Genomic DNA, 21,245 nt, shown 5'->3' with positions numbered 1-21,245 from the left:
ATGCCCCCTTTTCGTCACACAAGTTTTTTGCGCCAAAAAAATTACCCCACGTTTTCTTGTTGACTTTATGCGATGACAACAAGTATTTGTCGCACTAAGTATTCTTGTGCGACGAAATATTGTTCGTCGCGCAAGCTGTTTTTTCTACTAGTGATAGGGCATATACTGAGCTCCCTTCACAATATGTCGTGCACTGATATGAGTGCAAGAAGCCTAAGAAACTAGGTTAATTAGCTGGCCTAACCCATATTTTGTTCATATAAAACTTAGTTGTTCATAGTATGTATTGGGCTATAGTGATGGACAAGTGAAGGGTACATGAATATATGAATTTGGGTGTCCAGAAAGAATTCTTTGTTTTTCATAAAAACGCTATTATTTTCCAATATCTGTTTAATATTTTTGCTTATATGTGCGTGTAGCACTCAAGTGCGGTTTGAATCATGAGATCTCATTGTGGAGTGGATATAAATAAGTTGTTAGCGCTTTATTAACTTACTAACCCATTTGCGCTTAGTTATTTTTATGTAGAATCTTTGATGATCTGTATATATGTCTACATGTTTCAAGAAAAAACTTTTAACTCATTAACGGAGAGTTACAAGACTAACAAGCAGAACAACAAAAGTCTAAACTAATGAGAAAAATTGGAATGGGAAAACAACTCTTCAACGATATTAGTCTGAGGCCACTTGACTTCCTGAATCGTTAGAATTGTGTTCAATCTTAGCCGCCTTCCTCTTGCGATGAATATCTGACGATAACCTATATAACCAATGAAATGTTTGCTAGATAAATATCATGTATTTCTCTGGAACTTTAAACAATTAGAGTTCGTAAAAGTTTGATATTTTGAGCTCTGTTGTAAAGAGAAAATGTTATATATTTTTTTGTACAATAAAATTTTATATTAAGAACAGAGACTTGTGGTAAGCCGCACACTAACAAGTAAAATATAAAAAAACATGTCTAGCCTTTTAGTTTAATGCAATTTTAATAACAAAGATCTGAATTCTTCCTTTCGTGTATTAGATTTTAGGTTAAATTATACTTTGTCAAAAGAAAATATATTTGTAATAAGAAACTAATATATTTTTAGGAGAAATGTGGGATATGGATGAAGAAATGAAATGAAGAGCATATATACGTACCCTAAATGCAAAGAAGTGTCTGAATGGTCACTTTCTTCTGCTTTGTAACTGGAAACGGCTTTAGAGCTTGTGCAGGAAAACCTCCTCTCCAAAGGATGGGATGCAACCACAATTGGCCAATTCGACCTCTTATTTTGCCGCATCTCCTCAAGCTAATTTATATATCATAAAATTAATTAGTGAAAAAAAAAAAAAAAAAAATTAAACGATGTTGCAGTTTTATATTATATTCTGTGAAGAAGATTTCGCTATATGTCTATACGTGGATGAAGTTTAATGCTAACCTCTTTGCGCAGATTCTCGCTCTCCTCCATGGCCTTTTGTTCCTGAGAATAATACAAATTTTAATTAAAAAATTAAATAAACATTAGTTAAGGGAGAAATAAAAAATAAAAAAAAATAAAAAATAAAAAAAATAAAAAAAACTACTTTGGCTTGACCATCGCTTTCTTGTATTGGCCAATATATATCTTCCTGAACTATGAAAATTTCTGTAAATCTTTTGATTTAAGAAAAAGGTACAAAGAAAGTAAGAAAGCACAACTAAAAGCACGGAATTCCACGTCGATTATGTGTTGGAAGGTCTAATGGAATGCCACCAATCGTTCCTTGCTCTACAAGGTAAGGTAGATTTTTTTTTTTTTTTTCTCTTTTTTTTGGATGCCAAGAAATTCACTAAAGCACGAAACCTTTAGTACAACCGTTTTCAATATATACAATCAAAATTTAAGGTAGGAAGAGTAACATCAGGTAAACAGAAATCCTTCATGGCCGATGTTTAGGATGCATGTCAATACCTGGTCATGCAAGAATGCCAAGAATAATGAAGAAGGGGAATTTGTGACATCTGATCTTGCATCCGTACGTCTAGGGTTCTTATATATGCTGGAGCTAATATTATTGGAAGAAAAAGAGAAACGTGCTTAACAGAGATGGTTACTGTGGTTAGTTTACCTGTAATCTGGACTTCTTGAGCTTCTCCATAAGTATTTCCTCCTGCAATGGTAGAAAATGTTCAGTCAAGTCCTATGAATCGAAATACTTAGTCTTTTCAAATAAAATACAATAAAATGGTTGGGAGGAGTTAAAGTTTGAGACAATCTTGGTAACGTTTCATTTCTCACTACATAAACAAAGCACTCAAGAATACTTTTCACTTGCTAGGAAAAGTTTACCTTCTTGTCCTTGACACATAATATCCCTTCACTTAGTTGGTCCTCTAGACGCTGCAGGTCTTTCAAACTCACGCCGTCCAGTTCCTTACCCGTCATCCGCCTGTACAAGTAGAAATATCAGAAGAGCACGAATTTAAGAGTTTATATTTAAAATCACTTGTAAGTGAGAGGGTTTAGGTTCGATTCTCGTCAAAAGAAAATTTGAATCACATTATTACTAGCCATTGTGAAGCTTAGCCCACTCCCCCAGTCCCTAAGTGTAGATAATATCGTTTGTTAAAAATAAAAAAAATCAGTTTTACATCCAAATAAAGGGATGTAAATTTAAGATGTAAAAGCTCCATAAATATTCTATCTACAATTTATTTACAATTAAATTTAGTTTTTTTTAGTATACACGATATTTTACACTAATTTACATTAAGGGAGAGGGATGAGTTGAAAAGAAAGGTAATTCGCCACTTGCTTCAATAAAATTTAAATGATCACTCATACCTAATCAACTAAATTTACATATTGAACTAGAAGTGCAACTTGGGTTGGGTCAACCTGAAGTGAGTTGATACCTTGCCAACCTATATCAAGCCAAACTTAACTCGATTATGAGTTTGAATTCGATCATGCACATATTTTTTTTTCATCCCACTTTATATTATATAAGTTATGTATAAAATTTGAAATGAATATACTTGAAGTTTATTGTCAATTTGCATATGGATAATGAATCATAGTGTTACTTTACACTTTTTTTGTTTGTTGAAGCTTTGGTATATATCTTAACTTTGCATGGTTAAAACATTAGAAATAGTCTCCAACTTATTTACTTTAACTTTTGTGTGGATGATAATGTGTAAATGAAATTTTAATTTAAGATTGACATTATTTAGTTTAAATTAAAAAAAATTGAACTAAATAAAGTTGGTCAAACCCAACCCGAGTAAACACATTAACCTAATTAAAACTTGAACCCAACTAAACCCACATGAAACCATCCCGAATAGTAAAGACTAGATTAGAATTTCCAACCCGCCCAAATTTGCACCCCTATGAGAAACTATTTTCCAAATATAAGAATAAATTTTATACTAGCATCACCAGGGCAGTGGCATTTTGTGTTAGTGTGTTGTGAATCGTGATTGTCTCGAATATTACTCACCCTAACCAGACGTATTTACCAATTTAATAAGTTGTGTAAACCTGCATATATGTTATGAACTAAAGCTTACTCCTACATATCCTTTGCTACATGCCAAACCCATCACTTCAACATATAAAATAAATTCTACTATATCCTATTACTAATAAAACCATAAAAATATCATATGCACAAAATCATACAATACATACTAGTAAATGAGTAAAATGAGTCATTCCCTTTGTATAGTACTGGTCAAACAAGGTTCATCGTTTTAAATTCTAATTAGTAGCACATCACACTAATCCAACATGATACTCTGTCTTCAGTATATATAACAGAACCATGACATTTTTTATTAACCATGAAACATTCAAGTAGTATTAATTCTTAATTTTAATCAGTAAGGTATCTGCAAGTGACAACATCAAAAAATGACTTACGTGCATGTCAAGCGTAGTGTTGCAATCTCATTCTGTAGTGCATTTACATTACAGTTAGAGTTGGTTGCCTGTTTGTTCAACATCAGAATGTAAGAAATTTCTATTTGTAAAAGTAATAAAAAAAATTAAGCACTGTTTGTTCTAAATTTCTAATTGATGTACACATGCGGCATGCATGCATCGCAAACCTGCATTACAGGTTCATTGTCACCGGAGCGCTCTTTTTGTGGATGCTCTATTGGGCCCCCCTTGTTGTACCTTGAAAGAGTGTGGTCCATGCTACATGAAATAGAAGAGGCGGTAATTAATAATTTCAATCATAAGAAGTAATATTTCCGTAAGTCAAAATATGTGTCTCATTTTATTGGTCATTTGTTGATTAAGGACTCATGATCACCTATTATTGAATTTGATATCATTATATAAAAATTGATATTAAAACGTTAAAAGCAAATCCATTTAGTCATCACCCCCTAATATCAAAACCTAATAGTGTATAATTATAGATTCTTTGGTCACTAGATGACCAAGAGAACATTTCCCCCCTTCTTTTTTTTTTTTTTTTTTTTTTTGAAACGAAGGGAACATTTCTTCTAATTAAAACTAGCAAATGGACACGCAAAGTGTGTGAGAAAAAAAATTTATTTTTATTTTTTGAAATAGAAGGAGAGAGGAAGAGAGTGATAGAGAATGTGGGGTGGGAAGTTTTATTTATTTATTTATTTTTAATTAGAAATATGTTAGGATTACATGTAGATGAGGCTTTGAAAAAAAATAGAAAAATTTGGTTGTGTGAAATTACATTTCTGTCTCATATTTCTTATTCGTATTTTATTTTAATTAGAGAGTTAAACTGGTAATTTCATAAAGTTTTGGTTGACAATGAGTGTTTTATTATTTAGTAGAGATATTGTGCATTACTCAATGTTAATGGGCTTTGATTTTTATAAAACAAAGATTAAATCGGTAATGAGGAGCAAAGCCCCAATCCTCCTCTACAATCTACGTGCACGATTTATATGTCCCAAAATATATTGGCCAAACAGTCTTTTACTCGATTAAGATTTCTACTCTTGGTGAATTACCAATTTGAGAAAACTTCATCCTCAACCTTATCTTTCCTCCCTTTCAAACTTTTCTAATTTGGGTGAAAACTTCCCAAATTGTTTTGAAATTTTTGTGTTTGAGAGCAGTTTTCGAATTACCAAAAACATTTATTCGTGGAATTTTCAAGAGTATTTGTTGTGTTAATTTAAAGCATTATTAATTGAGAATCGCTAGTGCTTTTAATAATTTTTTTTTAAAAAAATATTGGTAAATTCCAAGTACCTAAATCTTCTACTGTTTATTGTGCATCCCTAGATCTTCTACTTACGACTGGGAATTTAAAGGGTTTTAATCTTGTTCTTGATGAATACAAAAACAAGAACACAAGGTCATACAAAAGATTAAAGAGAAAATGAAAGGTAGAAAAATCTCACATCGAATCTGTGATTTTTCTATTGATAACAACATTGAACCGTGATAGATAACAGAATAAAAGAAAATCACGAAGTAAAAAATATATAAAATTCAATAACCAAACCTGGTGCTTGAGAATTCATAAAGTTTTCCGGTGCTGGAGAAAACGATGACAGCAACCTCAGCATCACAAAGAACTGACAATTCTTTGGCCTTCTTGAGCAGCCCATTACGCCGTTTCGAGAACGTGACTTGCCTGCTACTCAGATTCTCGATCTTCTTGATCTCAATCCTCCCTCTGCCCAAAGGTTTTCTTGCCGGTGTGCTATTTTCTGTATTCATTGGTTACAGACTTATCAAAGTGCGAGGTCTTTTCACCAAAGAATAAATAAATAAAAGGAGATATAGAGAGAAGAAACGTGTATCTTGTAGATATATAATGCAATTATTACGTTGCTTAAATAGAGAATGGATTTGATAGGGAACTAAGGAAGGAAAGTGGACCAAATTAGGATGCAAAAATATGAATCGGTGACGAATGGAATTACTAAAGGTGGCAAACATCCTAAAAAGGCATGCAAAATCCTTGCCAGAGAAGAAATTACTTCCTTTTTCTTTGCCGACTCTAACCAGAAATATATCTAATTACTTGGGGAGTAAGTTATATATATACACGTATTGCCACTTCCGGAATGTTTCCCAACGAGTTTTGGAGGCTAATGGAATTAGTTACACACTTATCCTTTTCCTCTTATATAAGATATTGGGCGCGCACGCGCGCTCACAGATATATATATATATATATATATATATATATATATATATATATATCAAGTATAAGTGATTATCAAAACATAGAAAAAAATATTGAGTAGGATTCTCATCTCCTTCAAATACCTCCCTTTTCCTCCCCTTGTTTCTCACTTTACTGTTTGTTTTTCTTTCTATATAAAGAATTCAACACAAAATATTGACGTATTTTAATAGTGACCGTTCAAATAAAAGGGGAGAGAAATTTGGAGGTGAGAGAATCCTACTCCAAAAAATGCAATCAAAATTGTGCGTATGTTGAAGTCCTATTAGTTTATGAATGAGATTGTGTAAATCCTATCATATCTAGGATATCCTTATAGGATTCTACCGTATATCTTAGACTAGATATTATCATATTAGAGTTGTAATCATATTAAGGTAAGGAATTTACCTTCCCTGCTACTATAAATAAAGGCACAATAAGCTGGAATAAACCTCAGACTACATCTCTCTCTTTTCTCAACAGTTGCCGCACCCTTTTTCATTGTCCTTTATAGTGATTTAGTAAATTAGACCTCCAACACGTTATCAGCACACTCTTAATGCTACCCTAAAGAGCGTTTGATCTTCAATTAGGGGAATATTACATTTTAATCATTCCTTTTATGATTAGTTTATTATTTTATTGAATTGATTTACATGCTATTTATTCAATGTAATTTTTCTTTGTTGAACATGATACAATAGATTAGAGATGCAATTCTGGCTTTCCAGCTTAGTTGTTTTTTGCCAATCAGGTTCTTTTACAATAAATTAAGATATTTGAAACATGAAAACATTTCACATGGTGCATGAACCCCTACATTTATTTTTTCCTTCTGATATATATATATATATATATATATATATATATATATATATTGTAAATGTTCATAAATTTGTTAATATATATATACACGTTCATGCAATACACAATTATGCTATATGAAATTTTCGAGTCAAAGCATTGAAATAATTTAGGAGCAATTAGGGTGTCCAAACTCTAGATGTCTCTAGGTGTCAATAAAAAAAATTTTAAAAAAATCTTGGATTTTTGCAGCTGAGCCGCGGTTCCACGCCGCTGGCACCAAGTTGAGTTGGCTAGCCTGCAGCCACACCATCCCTCTAGACGACGTCGTTTTAATGCCATGGACCACCTGCAGCAGCCCCGTGGGCTTGCTGCACCCACATAAACAACCAATCTTCGGCCTGGTTAGGTTCCTACACGGGTCTAAAGCCTTGAGCCGACAACCAGCAGGCATGCAGCCTTGCTGGGTTTGTCCACTGCACACTGGTCCACTACCTGCAAGCCTGGCACTTGCTGGGCTTTGTCTCTGCACCTTGGCCTACCTGCAGCAAGCTCGACGCTTGCTAGGCTAGCCCACACCTAGGCTCTCGACAAGAAGCCAGTCTTAGGCTAGGGTTCTCGTGTCACAGCCCACTGCCAGCAGCCATGCATGCTGGGCTTCGCCCCAGACCACGGCCCATAGCCCGCAGCCATATCTGGGCTGCTCTTGTAGTATTCTAGTGGCTCACTGGCTTGCAGACAAGCTGCAAGGCCTTCTCTCGCGTACTGCAGCCAGCCCAAACCAAGCTGAGCTGCATCCTTTTTCGACCCCGATGCCATATTTTGGCATCCCCACTTTATAACCGTACCCATATAATTATTGGGACGTTATTGGTTAACACTTATTAAAATATAATTTTATTGTTGCTTGGCCTAAAGCCAATTAAAGCTTATATGAGTAGAATATCATTATTTTGCTCCTACTATCAAATCTGAATGGTTACGATCTATTGAATTAATTAAAGTGACTAACAATCCACTAATTTGATACAACATCTAAAATTACTGGCCTGAAGCCCACTTTTTGGCAATTAATGATTCAATAATTTTTTTTTTTTTTTTGAACCGTTGACTATCTTTCGTAGTCTCGAAGCACTCACAGTTGAGTTTCTGAAACAACCCAAATCCACTACACTTAAATCAGTACCTTGTATTATGTGTTCTTATAGAAACCTCATTTTTATGAACCGGAAATTCAAACTAAACTCAAACCTGTAGTTTCGAATTTAGTGCCATTGAAACCCGAAGTTTTCATAAAAGAATACACCCATAAAAATCCGAAGATTTTCATATAAACCATGTCTTAGAACCCCGAATGTTCTAACTTTGATGCTTCTGGAAATTTTATTTCTCATAACACCAATCACAATCTTGTTCCCTCCATTTAGTGGATTGTCAAAACATCACAAGTTTGATTTCACTGTGTTGATGCACAAAATCGGCGAGGACTTTGGTACAACAGAAAGTGTCAAGTTTGTGACCTTCGCTAAGTTGCTCTGGTCATTAGTGTGGATAAGTATGTAAATGAATAGAGACAGGAAAGCAAATAACACAAGATGTATGTGGTTCACCCAGATTGGCTACGTCCACGGAGTAAAGGAGTTTTCATTAGTTGTGAAGGATTTACACAAATACATAGGTTCAAGCTCTCTTTTAGTGAGTTCTAGTGAATAGTTTAGTACAAATGACATTAGGGATTATTGTGAGAGAATGATCCCCTTTTATAGAAGAGAGTTTCTAGCTTTGTTTTGACATTGACACGTGTCGTGTTGTGATTGGCCTCTGATATCGACACGTGTCGCGCTGTGATTGGCTTCTGATACCAACATGTGTCGTGTTGTGATTAGCCTCCTGGTTGGAGGAAAAGTCTTGTGGGTCATTGACAATATGTTGTTGACCGGTGCTTAGTAGTTTCGGGATTGGTCAAGTATGGTACAAACAATGCTCCCCTAAGTTCCCGAGTGAGGGAAACTCCTCGGTTGGGGACTTGCAAGATCCAAGCCATTGAGTAATCACGAAACTTCCAAGTACCGAAGTGTGGTGTCGCCTTCACTTGCCCTCTCTGTCCTGTAAGTAGATGTGGCATCTTCTCTTGGAAGTACTTTTCCTTCATCCAGGAGTGGTATCTTTGGTTGGTATTGACGCACAAGGTAATGTAACATTTTCATTTGAAGCTTACTTGTAGTTTCGGGTTTGGTCAAGTGCAATACAAACCATATAGTAGGAGTCCCCCAAGTCTCTAAGCGAGGAGATTTGCCAAAAGAAGTGATAGACAAGGTAAGCAATCAAGGTTCCAAGCAATCAGTCTCAGATCGGTAGGTTGATATTGGGTTCCGGCTGATTGTACTCATTCTCCCTGTCTCTTATTCAGCAATAAGGATAAAGAGAAGAAACAGGGAGAAGAGATGATATGAGATACTTTTGTTTTTGGAGAGCCATCAACATATAGAGTCCACAACCCTGTTGGTTGGATGAGCCATCAACATATAAAGTCCATACTGGGAGTGTTGGTTCTACCTTCCGGGTTTCCAGGGGTGATGAAGCCGCTGCCTCAGGTGTAGGAGAAATGTCAACGGGATAAGTGAATTTGGCAATGAAATCTGCAACTGCTTGGCCCTTTTCAGCTAACTTTGGTTGGTAGGAGATGTTAAACTCTCCCAGTGCTATGGCCCATTTGATCATTCGCCCCGAAGTGTCAGGACTCTGAAGTATTTGTCGAAGGGGGTGATTGGTAAGCACGATGATGGACTGTGCTTGGAAGTAGGGGCGAAGTTTCTAAGCAGACATAACTAATGCTAGAGCTAATTTCTCAATGTTGGAGTATCGTGTCTCTGCATCTTGTAGAGCCTTGCTAACGTAATAGACAGGTCGTTCGATACTACCATCCCTATGAATGAGGATGGAACTAACTGCTGAAGCTGAGACAGATAGATAGACAATTAGGGTGTCGCCAACTTCAGGTTTGGAAAGCAGAGGGGCTTTACTCATGTACTCCTTGAGGTTCTTAAATGCTTCGGCACATTCATCGGTCCACGTAATGTACTTCTTACTTCTCTTAAGTGCTTTGAAAAAAAGAGCGCATTTGTCTGTGGCCTTAGAGATGAACCTGGTCAAGGCTGCCACCTTGCCAGTAAGGCTCTGGATGTTTTTTGAGGTTACTGGTTCTTTCATGTCCATGATTGCTGATAGAAGCATATTTAGGCGACTTAGTTAGCTTGTTTTCGTACATTTATGTTGTTAGTTCATAGTTACTTTAGTAGTTTAAGCTATTTTCGTGTGTTTTTAGGTTCATATGGCTAAAGTAGCAAAAATGTGCATTTTGGAGCAAAAGGAATGGACGAAATTGAAGACTTAAAGATGTTAGGATTCCTAATCAAAGAAGGATTCCTAATCTAAGAAGGATTCCTAATCAAAGAAGGATTCCTAGTCAAAGAAGGTTTCCTAGTCAAAGAAGGTTTCCTACTTGAAGTAGGAAAGTTAAGCCAAGGTTTCCCATTTTTGTTTGACCTTTCCTAATCCTAATCTTTCCTACTTAATTTCCAGATATCAAACCAAATCAATTTGGGATACTTAAATATATGTCCTAATAGCTCTAATCTCAGTCCAAGATGGAGCCGCACCTTTCTTACCTTTTTCTTCCAAAATCTGCCACATATCTTATTTCCCCTTTTCTTCTAGTCAATGCCGCAACTTTCCTTCCCTTTTCCACTTAGAATTCTGATTTGTTACCCTTTTCTTGGAGGATTTGGAGTCTTAATACATTCCTAAATTAATTAATTAAGGCCTTAACCTTTCTCCCTCTATATATACATAATCTGCCGCACATATTGGAGACTCTAGACATCCATACGCATCTATTCGAATTATTCCTCATTCTCCCTATTCATTCAGCCATCATCCACCCCCTACCACCATCCAACCTATCCATCCATTACCATAATTCATACCTAAACACCCTTGTGCCGCAACAAAGAAGGAGAAAGAAGAGAGGAGAAGCCTTGGACGTTTTGGCCATTCAAACTTGGATTGTTGGAGCGTTTCTAGGTGTATTCAATCTTTATTTTAATGTTTAATTTATATTCTCTTTGTTTTGCTGTAAACATGAGGAGCTAAACTTGTTTTAGCTAAAGGAGACTTTGAAACCATGATTATATTTGCGATATGAATTGATTAATTTCAGTTGTGATATCATAAATTGTGAATGCAATTTACTTAACCGTTTGATGGATAACTTATTCTTGTTTGTTGATTAACGGCGCACACTTAATTTGCATTCTTGAATTTGGTGCTAGAATATAAGGGAGTTTCACATAATCGTTACAAACTTATATTCACAAGTAGTTAAGGTTGTTTTCACAATCATGTTAAGTAAATTCCTAGCATGAGTATCATGATGTCATAGTTACAAATGCTTTGTCAATACTTATAATTTTCATAAAACGTAATGATCTTTGATTGTATCTCTATTATGATGTCATGTAGGGAACTTTTGAAGAATGCTTTGGCTTGTCGTATGATGTCATCCAATCCAATAACTAAAGGAAAATCTGAGGGTTAATTAGTGATGTCACGGTTAATCTGGGGTGTTGAAGTTCATGGTTTATCGAAAAAGCAACTGGAAATCAATTTGTGTTCGAATGTATCATGTGTGGAAAAGAATCCTCTAGCTAGCTAATCACCCATCCATATTCCCCAAATTCGTTCAAAACTTTATCTAGTTTAGTTTCTTTCTTGTTTTAGTTCAAATTTGTCAAAACCAAAATCCCCCTTTGTTTTAAGTGTCAATTAGGTTAGAATCTGAGTTATTTTGTGTTTTGAGTGTTTTGAGTCAAACCAATTCTATTTTCGTCCAAAGTGAGTCCTAAAGTCTAGTTTGAGTCTATTTGATTGTTTTGTGTTGTCTTGAGTCTTTTAAGTTTGTTTTGAGTCATATAAGTTTAGTTAAGACTCTTTGAGTTTGTTTAAGTGTTTTTAAGCATATTTTTGTGTCTTTGAGTCAGTTTTCATTAGATTAGCAATCACTCCTAATCCTCGGCCTAGAACAATCCTTACTTACATCTTTACTACAATTGTCAATAAGAGGGTTTAATTTGTGTGCTATCTTTTATCACATCAATTGCTTTGATCTTCTCGGTGTTAGCTTCAATGCCTTTTGGCTAATCATGAAGCCCAAGAATTTTCCAGAGCCCACACCGAAAGCGTATTTGTTGGGGTTCAACCTCATTCGATACTCCTTTGTTGGGGTTCAACCTCATTCGATACTCCTTCAGGATGGAGACGATTTCAGACAAGTTGGCAATGTGTTGGTCAGCATGTTTGCTTTTGACTAACATATTATTAACATAAACTTCCGTGCTTTTCCCAATCTGTTAAGCGAACATTGAATTGACTAATCTTTGATAAGTCACCCCTGCATTCTTTAGGCCGAATTAGGGTTGGGTTCGGTTTATTTCGGTTCGGTTTTTTCATAAAACCGAAACTGAACCGAAATTTCGGTTCTGTTCGGTTCGGTTCATTTTTTTTTCGGTTCGGTTTTTTTCGGTTCTATTTCGGTTTTTTTTCGGTTTTTTTTTTTTTTTTTTTTTTTTTTTTTTTTTTTTCCTCCAAAATAGAAAACAAAATGGAAATATGAAAGTTCACATTCAAAGTCACTTCTTCATAGTCATCCACATGAAAACCTACAAGTATGAAATCAATCAATTAAGTCTTCTAAGTTCCAACTAGAATCATCAATCAAGCCTTCCAATTTCCAAATTCTCAAGCTCAACGCTTAGGCGGCCTAGGCGGCAACATAACACCTTTGTTTGAGTTTCCACTTGCCATTTCTACATACAAATAAAAAATGAAACAACATGATGTAAAGCAAGCATGCGACTTAGCATGTAATTAAAATAGTCTAACAAAACCAAATGCAATAAGTAAAATTACGGTAATTACCTTTCTCAACTTCTTCACAAAATTCAATCTCCTCAATGGTTGGCTCATGATGTAATGCTACATGAATTGACCTAAGCCAATTTTGTGTACATATCAAAGCTTCCACCATTTTTGGACTCAAAGAACTACGATATGGATCAATTATTCGTCCACTTGTGCTAAAGGAGGATTCCGAAGCAATGGTTGATACAGGAATAGCTAAAATCTCTTTTGCAACTCGTGCCAAAATAGGATACTTAGAAAGCCCATTCACCCTCCACCAATTCAAGATATCAAAGTTTGCCTCTTCTTCCCCTTCATTAGGATCCGAAAGATACCTATCCAAATCATTGTGCACAATACGGGCTCTCTTTGCTTTTCTCATTTCACTTTTCTCTTTCAACTTTCTTTCAATCTCTGTCATGCTTGATAAAGGATCTCCACTTGTAGTTGCCGATTGAGAACTACCAACACTACTTGTGCTTTGTTGTGTATCAAAAGACAACTCTTCATGAATCTTGTAAATATCAAACAACAAATTTTTCACCGCATTGGTTGCAATTTCAACTTTTTCCTCGTCCTCGCCATATAGTATCTCATAATAATCAACCACCTTATCCAATTTATGGCGAGGATCAAGCACAAGTGCAATAAAAACATATTGATTCATATCATCAATTGATCCCCAATATTTGTCATATTTTTCTTGCATCAACATGGAGATCATAGACAAGAATTCATTATCTTTGTTTTCAATGAGGAGACTTTTGATCTTAAACAAATCACCAAAAGTAGTATGAATTGTTGGAGTATTAGAACAACACACTTTTAAAGTGACTTCATAGAAAGGTCTCAAAAAGGATGCAAATATTCCCGCCTCACTCCAATCATGAGTCGAAGGTGGCCCCTCCCTTATATTATCATGATTTTCTTTAGTAAAGTAAGGAAGGTAATGACCATCATCTACTTTCAACCTATCAAAAGCCATCTTGAACTTCAAAGCCGATTCTAACATTAAAAATGTGGAATTCCACCTAGTAGGGACATCTAAAATCACAAGCCCTTTGCTTTCTATTCTCACTTTCTCAACACACCTTTTAAAGCTCTCCAACCTTTGAGGAGAAGATCTTACATACCTAACCGCATTACGAATGCTTTGTATGGCGGTATTCAACATTTTTATCCCATCATTCACCACCAAATTAAGGATATGAGCAACACACCTCATGTGCAAATACTTTCCATCATGCAAAAGTGCATTAGGAATCCCCCACCCACTTATTCGGTGCACCAAATCCCTTAAGCCGGAATCATTTGCCGAAGCATTGTCAACCGTAATAGTTAACACATTCTCTATGCCCCACTCCACCAAACACTCCTCCAAAAGTTGAGCAATGGATTCTCCTTTATGATTTGGAATGACACAAAAGTTCAAAATCTTTTTATGTAACATCCAATCATCATCAATAAAATGAGCGGTGAGAACCATGTAATTTATTTGTTGAATAGAAGTCCATGTATCCGTTGTTAGACACACCCTAAATGTTTTCAACTGACTTTTCAATTTCTCCTTTTCAGAGTAAAACAAGCCAAGTACATCTTTAGCTATTGTCTTACGACTAGGTACTCTCCACAAAGGACATGCATGCATGCAAAAATGACGAAAACCATCTCCCTCGACGAAAGAAAAAGGTAACTCGTCTATAATTATCATCTCAACACAAGCCTTAGTAACTTCCACTTGAGAAAAACCAATAGCTTCCAACTTATCTTTTGTGCCGGCAAAGGTTAAGATCTTTTGCCTAGTTGCGGCAAATATTTCCTTATTAGGACCATAGCTCCTACATCTAGCTAAGTGATTTCTTATGCTAGTTGTACCATTTTTATCCGTGTCGGCCATATACGATTTGTTGCAATACTTGCACACCCCTTTAACTCTACCTCCCTCAATTATCCTATCAAAATGCTCCAAAATTGTAGATCTTGAATGACTTTTTAGTGTATCCAAGAGAGTGTCTTCGTTACTTACTTGATCACTTGAGCCACCTTGTTTTGGAGTTGCATCCACTAAATTTGTGGATCCACCATGAGTAAGAGGAGTTTGTTGAGTTGAGCTTGATGATCTCATTGAGTTTGAGCTTGAGCTCGAGGCCTTTGATGCACTTGACTTCATCTAATTAAGATACAAAACATATAATAAGCAAAGGTACGATTCACATGCAAAAGCTATGAATGCACATAATAAAGTTTGGTGACCTAGTTTCAAGTTTCAACAACCTAATTTCAGCACCTAATATTCTTGCACTTTAAAATTAAACAGTGGTGTTGGTGCATCTTTGTTAAGGCATGTCCGTCTATGCTTGTTAAAGGAATGCATTTTCCTTTCCTTCGAGAGATTATAACTAATTTAGAGCCCACATATTTAGTAATATTCAGCACCAATTATGAAAGTGATCTTAATAATGAAACTTGTTCTATAACATTCAGAAATGAACTCACTCTGCAGAAAAAACAGGTAACATAGTATATAAGAACTCAATGCCACTCTAGCTATATGCCAAATGAACATAAGATCCAGCAGCTAAGACTGTTTGGTTCTTGTAATACATAAGACTGTTTGGTTCTTGTAATACATAGGAATAAGGATGCAAGCTATTTCAAGAAATGGACCTTCTCGATTACCATCCACAACAATGAGTTCAGTCTGCAACTCTTCCGTCTTTCTTAGTGTAAAGAAAGCACGTTTCCCACAAAGCTCGCATCGAGCAGTTAACTTGGTCACAGAGTCAGCAAGGGGAATTATATCTAGCACATAACCAAAGCTCCTCCTGCCATCAAATTTAGAATTAGAAGGGAACAACATTCTCCGAGTGACAAGGAAAACTAGTCATTGCAAAGTCACGAGAACGTCAATTGGTGGAGAAATCGAACAATTACCTTAAATAGTCACCATCTAGTCCGCGCGACTATCACCTTTTTACCATCATGATCAGCAGCTTCGGAGCAGAAATCATACAGGTCTTCAAAGAATTGAGCTTCGTCGATACCAATCACATCTAGCTGTCGCCGCATACATGGCAAAAAGATGTAACCTAGATAAACATTTGAAACATGAATTGCTTCTTAATCAAATAACGGTGCTAATATACCTTATCATATGCCTCAGGGGTAAACTTGTTCTATAACATTCAGAAATGAACTCACTCTGCAGAAAAAACAGGTAACATAGTATATAAGAACTCAATGCCACTCTAGCTATATGCCAAATGAACATAAGATCCAGCAGCTAAGACTGTTTGGTTCTTGTAATACATAGGAACTAGGAAGTGAAACAAAGCAATAAATAATGTTCAAGCTCTTAGATACTCACTCTGCAGAAACCGAGAGTAACCCCAATTAGCCACAGAATGCTTGTCAAACCAGCAATAAGGATGCAAGCTATTTCAAGAAATGGACCTTCTCGAGTAATCAGATCATGAATCAGTCGATACCAGCCTTTAAGCAGCATATATAGACTCTTTACATCAGCAATTACAGTGTAAACAGAATCTCCACGATCAGCCCCAACACGCCAACTATATTACATCCCGGATCCAGAATGTGAATCAACCTACAATATGTCCCCGAGAGTAACCCCAGTAAAAACCCACTTGAATTTGACAACCACCACACCATCCCGGACCAAAAAAACGGAAAAAAGGAAGCTAGTCAATAAAACAAGACTGTAAAATTGAAACAAAAAGCAACAAACTTGCAAATATTAGCCCACTGCTAATTGTTGATGTCAGAGTGCTCTCACCTGTTTACGACTCGAGCTTCCACTTCCAGTGCTCTGACCTGTTTAAGACTCGAGATTTAGAGGTTTCGTTTGAATGTAGAGCAGAAAATAAAACGTGAGAGTGAGAGTCACTAACCTTTTGCTGGGAATGAGAATGGTCACAGTGAGCTTGAGCCTTGAGAGAGAATGAGATTGACAGAGTCTGAGAGAGAGATGAGGCTGAGAGAGGATGAAGAAGACCGAGAAAATGGCTGAGAGAGAGTGAGGCGAGACCGAGAGCGGAGACGGAGAGACTGAGAGCGGATGAAGAAGACTAGGTTTAGGTTTTACGTTTTAGAATTAGGCATAAAACGGTGGCGTTTTAGAATTCGGTTCGGTTCTTCGGTTCGGTTCAATTTCTGAACCCCAGAAACCGAAACCGAACCAGACACTATTCGGTTCGGTTCGGTTCACCCCTATTCGGTTCGGTTTTTTTTTTTTTTTCGGTTTTTTCGGTTTCGGCCGGTTTTTTTCGATTTTCGGTTTTTTCAACCCACCCCTAGGCCGAATGGCATGACTTTATAGCAATATAGTCATCTATCAGTGGTGAAGGCCGTGTGTTCTTGGTCTGAAGGGTTCATGAGGATTTGATTGTACCCTGAGTAAGCATCCATGAAGCTCAAGAGTTCTCACCCTGCTGTAGAGTCTACAAGTCTATCAATGAGAGGAAGGGGAAAGCTATCCTTCGGGCATCCTTTGTTTAAGTCGGTGTAGTCGACACACATTCTCCACAAGATCTTTTGAAGCAAAAGACTTTCCTTGGTCGGATTTTTCTTAATAAGGACCACATTTGCTACCCACGTTGGATAATTGACTTCACGGATGAAGCTTATGCTTTTGAGTTTTTCAACTTCTGCCTTCATTGCTTCATATCGTTCAGCATCATAAGATCTTCGCTTCTGTCTCATCGGCTTGGTCTTGGGATCAATACTTAAGCGATGACAGATGATATCGGGAGAGATGCCTGGCATGTCCTCGTATGACCAGGAGAAGACTTCAGTGTTCTCTTGCAAAAAAGAGATTAATGCCAACCGAATGGGTGGTGACAAAGTGGTGCCAATCCTCACTATGCGATCTGGATAATCTTTTGAGATAGAGACCTTCTTCAACTCTTCAGCAGGTTGTGCTTGCTGGGTGAAAGAGTCATCTCGAGGATCGTCGGGTTGATTGTTACCACCGTGAATATTCAAGTTGGCTTTGTCCGAGCTGGTCTTGATAACTTGGTCATGTATAGAAAGTGTTTCTTTGGGTACATGCAAGTGTTGTTGCTTGACTGAAGTGTTGTAACATAACCGTGCATTAAGTTGATCTCCTCTGATGTAACCATTGCCATAGGGGGTTGGAAATTTCATCAACAACATATGTGTGGATACCATGGCCTTGAGATCATTAATGCTTGTGCGCCCAAAGATGACATTGTATGTCGTTGGGCAGTTAACCACAAAGAAGTTAGTGGTGATGGTGGCTATGTACGGTCATGTACCGATGGTGAAAGGTAAATGTACGCTCCCTAAAGGTTGCACGACATCACCGAAGAAGCTTATCAGAGGAAAAACCGAGTGATCGAGCAAGTGTTCAGCTACATTAAGTGTTTTGAAAGCTTCAGCAAACATGATATTGACCGACGCCCCGTGCCTACCAGGATTCGTCGTACATCAAAGTTGGCTATGTGAGCCTCCACAATCAATGGGTCGTTGTGAGGATAGATGATACCTCTTTCTTCCTCAGGGTAGAAACATATTGGATCCCAGTTAGGCTTTTGATACTTGCCTCCCCTGATGTCTTCCACGTGAAACACTTGGTGGCCAGGCTTCAACGTTCGTTCATTGTTTTTCATGGCCCTGTTGGAAGATTCAGATATGGGTGTGCCATCGCTTATGGAATATATTACATTCACTTGGCGTTGGTTGTGGTTATCCCTTGGAGGGTGAAGAAGGAACTGGTCAATTTTTCCTTCACGTGCCAAAGCTTTAATATGATCACGGAGGGTGATACATTTCTCGCTGTCATGACCATTATACTCGTGGTAACCACAAAACATGCATGTGTTCTTCGTGGACTTGAAATCTGGCTTCCTCGGCCTTAGCTTTGGTATCAAGTGAGTTCTACTGGGGTAAATGGCTGTGTATGTGGCGTTTAAAGGTGTGTATGTCTTATACCTCGGGGTAGGACCATTCTTGACACGTGTTTGGCCCACTGCATTGACTGCTTGGGGGCGGGTATTATCGTGGTGATACCTTTGGTTATCGCGATAGTGCCTCTTACTCTTTTTATTAAAATGAGACTGGTGAAGATGGAAGTCTTTCCTCTTACCCTGAGAATGATACGCCTGTTGACTTGGCGAGGTATTAGATAGGGTAGAGGGAAGCGTCGTTGTTGTTTGGAAGGTTGAGGTCTTCTCATTCGGTTGGATTTGGGTTCCACTCCCAATTTGCTGATAAGGGATGGCTGTGGGGAGTTTCCCTTGATATGTCTTTGCCTCGGCGGAGACATGGTTATAAGCCTGTGCCATTACCTCAGAGTAAGTCTTCCAAGTGTTAGCATTGATCATGTACTTGAAGAAACAGTCGCGTAGGCCTGCCGTGCAGGCTTTAAGGGCGGTCTTGTCATCTGCCTCAGCGCAGCGAGAATACTCATGGCTGAAGCGGCCGGCATACTTTCTTAGTGACTCATCCGGCTTCTGGCGAATAGTGTACATGTCATCTGCGGAATGCAAGCGATCTGTCTAGAAGATGTGTTAAGAGACAAATAGTTTCCTCAGTTCCTCAAATGAGTTTACTGTCTCAGGTGGAAAACGGCAATACCAATTTAGAGCTCTGCCAGAGAGGGTAAAGGGGAAGAGAAGACATCGTTCTTCGTCAGTGAGCATTCGGTATGCCATGGTGGACTCAAAGAGGTTAAGGTGTTTAATCGGGTCCTCCCTTCCAGTGTAGAGTTGTAAGCCAAGCTTCTGCTTTGTCTTTGCTTGGAGGGGGTGTTGAGGATCCTCCTTGTAAGAAGGCCAGACCTAGGTTGGTTCCAGTCAGGTATTTCGGCCTGACGTTCGGCCTTCAACTTGTTTACTTCCTCAAGGAGTTATAGGATAAGGGGGTCCTGAATGGAGTCAGGTACTGCTAGATTCTTCTTTCGTAAGTCTCTCTCCTCTTTGAAGTAGGAAAGCTTGGTCAAGGGCATGGGATTTTTCTTTGGACTCACCGTACTGACTTCCAGGGCGAGCCTGTCGAAATGTCCCCGAGTCCCTTGTACCTTCATATTCCTCTAGGACATGTCGCTCATTCCTTAGATTAGCAATTGGCTTAGGGCATGGGAGAGGACCGAACCTTTCAGAAACCCTTGGATCATTGACTTTCGAGCTTATGTGGATAGGGTTTTCTCGACGTTGCCTCAGGAAGTCCCGACAGTCGCGATAAACGGCTTTTGATCCTTCTACTCCTTCTGCAAGAAGGTGCCTTCCTTTACTTCTCCTGCTTCGGGTCGAAGCAGCTGGGTTAAGAGAGGTCTCATGTTGATCAACACCTTGATAAGTAACTCGCTCCCCATTAGGGATATCCATGTTGAAGGCAAGTGATCCCCCGTGTTGGGGGGCACCCAGGTGGTGGTTGACTTATTCGGGGGCGATGAGTTCGTGTGTTTAAGTATGCCTAGCTTCATGGAGCATTCCGAAGAGCTTCTCATACTGCTCCTGGAGGATCTCATTCTTTATCGCTATCGTGTTGTTCTGAGCCTCTAGCTCATCGACTTTAGCCTGAAGAGTAAACCTCTTTCGTTCCTTCTTTCGTTGCTTTGCACTAAGTGCGAGAGGGGTGTCGTTTTGCATGCTGTGGTTCCCTTCACTCCCCATGTTAGAGAGGGGTGCCTAGTCGAAAGAAACTGTGCGAATGGTGGAAATCAGCTTGACAAAGCTGGAGAGAGTAGGAATAAATGCGATTCCCACAGACGGCGCCAAATGTTGATGCACAAAATTAGCGAGGACTTTGGTACAATAGAAAGTGTCAAGTTTGTGACCTTCGCTAGGTTGCTCTGGTCATTAGTGTAGATAAGTATGTAAATGAATAGAGACAGGGAAGCAAATAACACAAGATGTACGTGGTTTACCCAGATTGGCTACGTCTACGGAGTAGAGGAGTTCTCATTAGTTGTGAAGGGTTTACACAAATACATAGGTTCAAGCTTTTTTTTAGTGAGTTCTAGTGAATAGTTTAGTACAAATGACATTAGGGATTATTGTGGAAGAATATAGAAGAAAGTTTCTAGCTTTGTTCTGACATTGACACGTGTCGTGTTGTGATTGGCCTCTGATATCGACACATGTCGCGCTGTGATTGGCTTCTGATACTGACATGTGTCGTGTTGTGATTGACCTCCTGGTTGGAGGAAAAGTCTTGTGGGTCCTTGACGGTATGCTGTTGACCGATGCTTAGTAGTTTCAGGATTGGTCAAGTATGGTACAAACACACTGATTAGAACGTTGCTAACATAAACCACTTTATGTAGGTACAAGACGTGAA

General features: G+C 37.9%; 1 protein-coding gene across 2 annotated transcripts; it reads right to left on the bottom strand.

Moving 5' to 3' along the window:
• Positions 1 to 468: 468 nt before the first annotated feature.
• Positions 469 to 5,857, bottom strand: LOC103953187 (agamous-like MADS-box protein AGL18). Of its 2 annotated transcripts, none has more exons than XM_009364922.3 (8): positions 5,490 to 5,857; positions 4,102 to 4,183; positions 3,905 to 3,972; positions 2,327 to 2,426; positions 2,106 to 2,147; positions 1,436 to 1,477; positions 1,152 to 1,303; positions 469 to 765 (listed from the first exon to the last, which is right to left on the bottom strand). In XM_009364922.3, exons 1-8 carry the CDS (start codon positions 5,705 to 5,707, stop codon positions 678 to 680), a joined length of 792 nt encoding a protein of 263 aa, XP_009363197.2. In that variant the 5' UTR covers positions 5,708 to 5,857; the 3' UTR covers positions 469 to 677. The 2 variants fall into 2 exon arrangements, with proteins under 2 accessions (XP_009363197.2, XP_009363196.2); XM_009364921.3 differs by having other exon boundaries at positions 4,093 to 4,183; positions 5,490 to 5,847.
• Between the last annotated feature and the right edge of the window lie 15,388 nt (positions 5,858 to 21,245).

This window comes from the organism of the source record quoted next, unplaced genomic scaffold (genome assembly GCF_019419815.1).
Source record: "Pyrus x bretschneideri cultivar Hongxiangsu unplaced genomic scaffold, Pyrus_bretschneideri_v1 Contig9, whole genome shotgun sequence".
Taxonomy (NCBI): Eukaryota; Viridiplantae; Streptophyta; class Magnoliopsida; order Rosales; family Rosaceae; genus Pyrus; species Pyrus x bretschneideri.
Note: the sequence above shows the minus strand (reverse complement) of the source record. Positions and strands in the feature narration are given on the sequence as shown.

Excerpts from the sequence above, each read along its gene's own strand:
- LOC103953187 (XM_009364921.3), bottom strand. The coding sequence starts at position 5,707 with ATGAATACAGAAAATAGCACACCGGCAAGAAAACCTTTGGGCAGAGGG. Across the intron at positions 1,304-1,435 it reads GCGAGAATCTGCGCAAAGAG|CTTGAGGAGATGCGGCAAAA; the intron begins GTTAGCATTAAA and ends TATATAAATTAG. Across the intron at positions 766-1,151 it reads GACACTTCTTTGCATTTAGG|GTTATCGTCAGATATTCATC; the intron begins GTACGTATATAT and ends TTGGTTATATAG.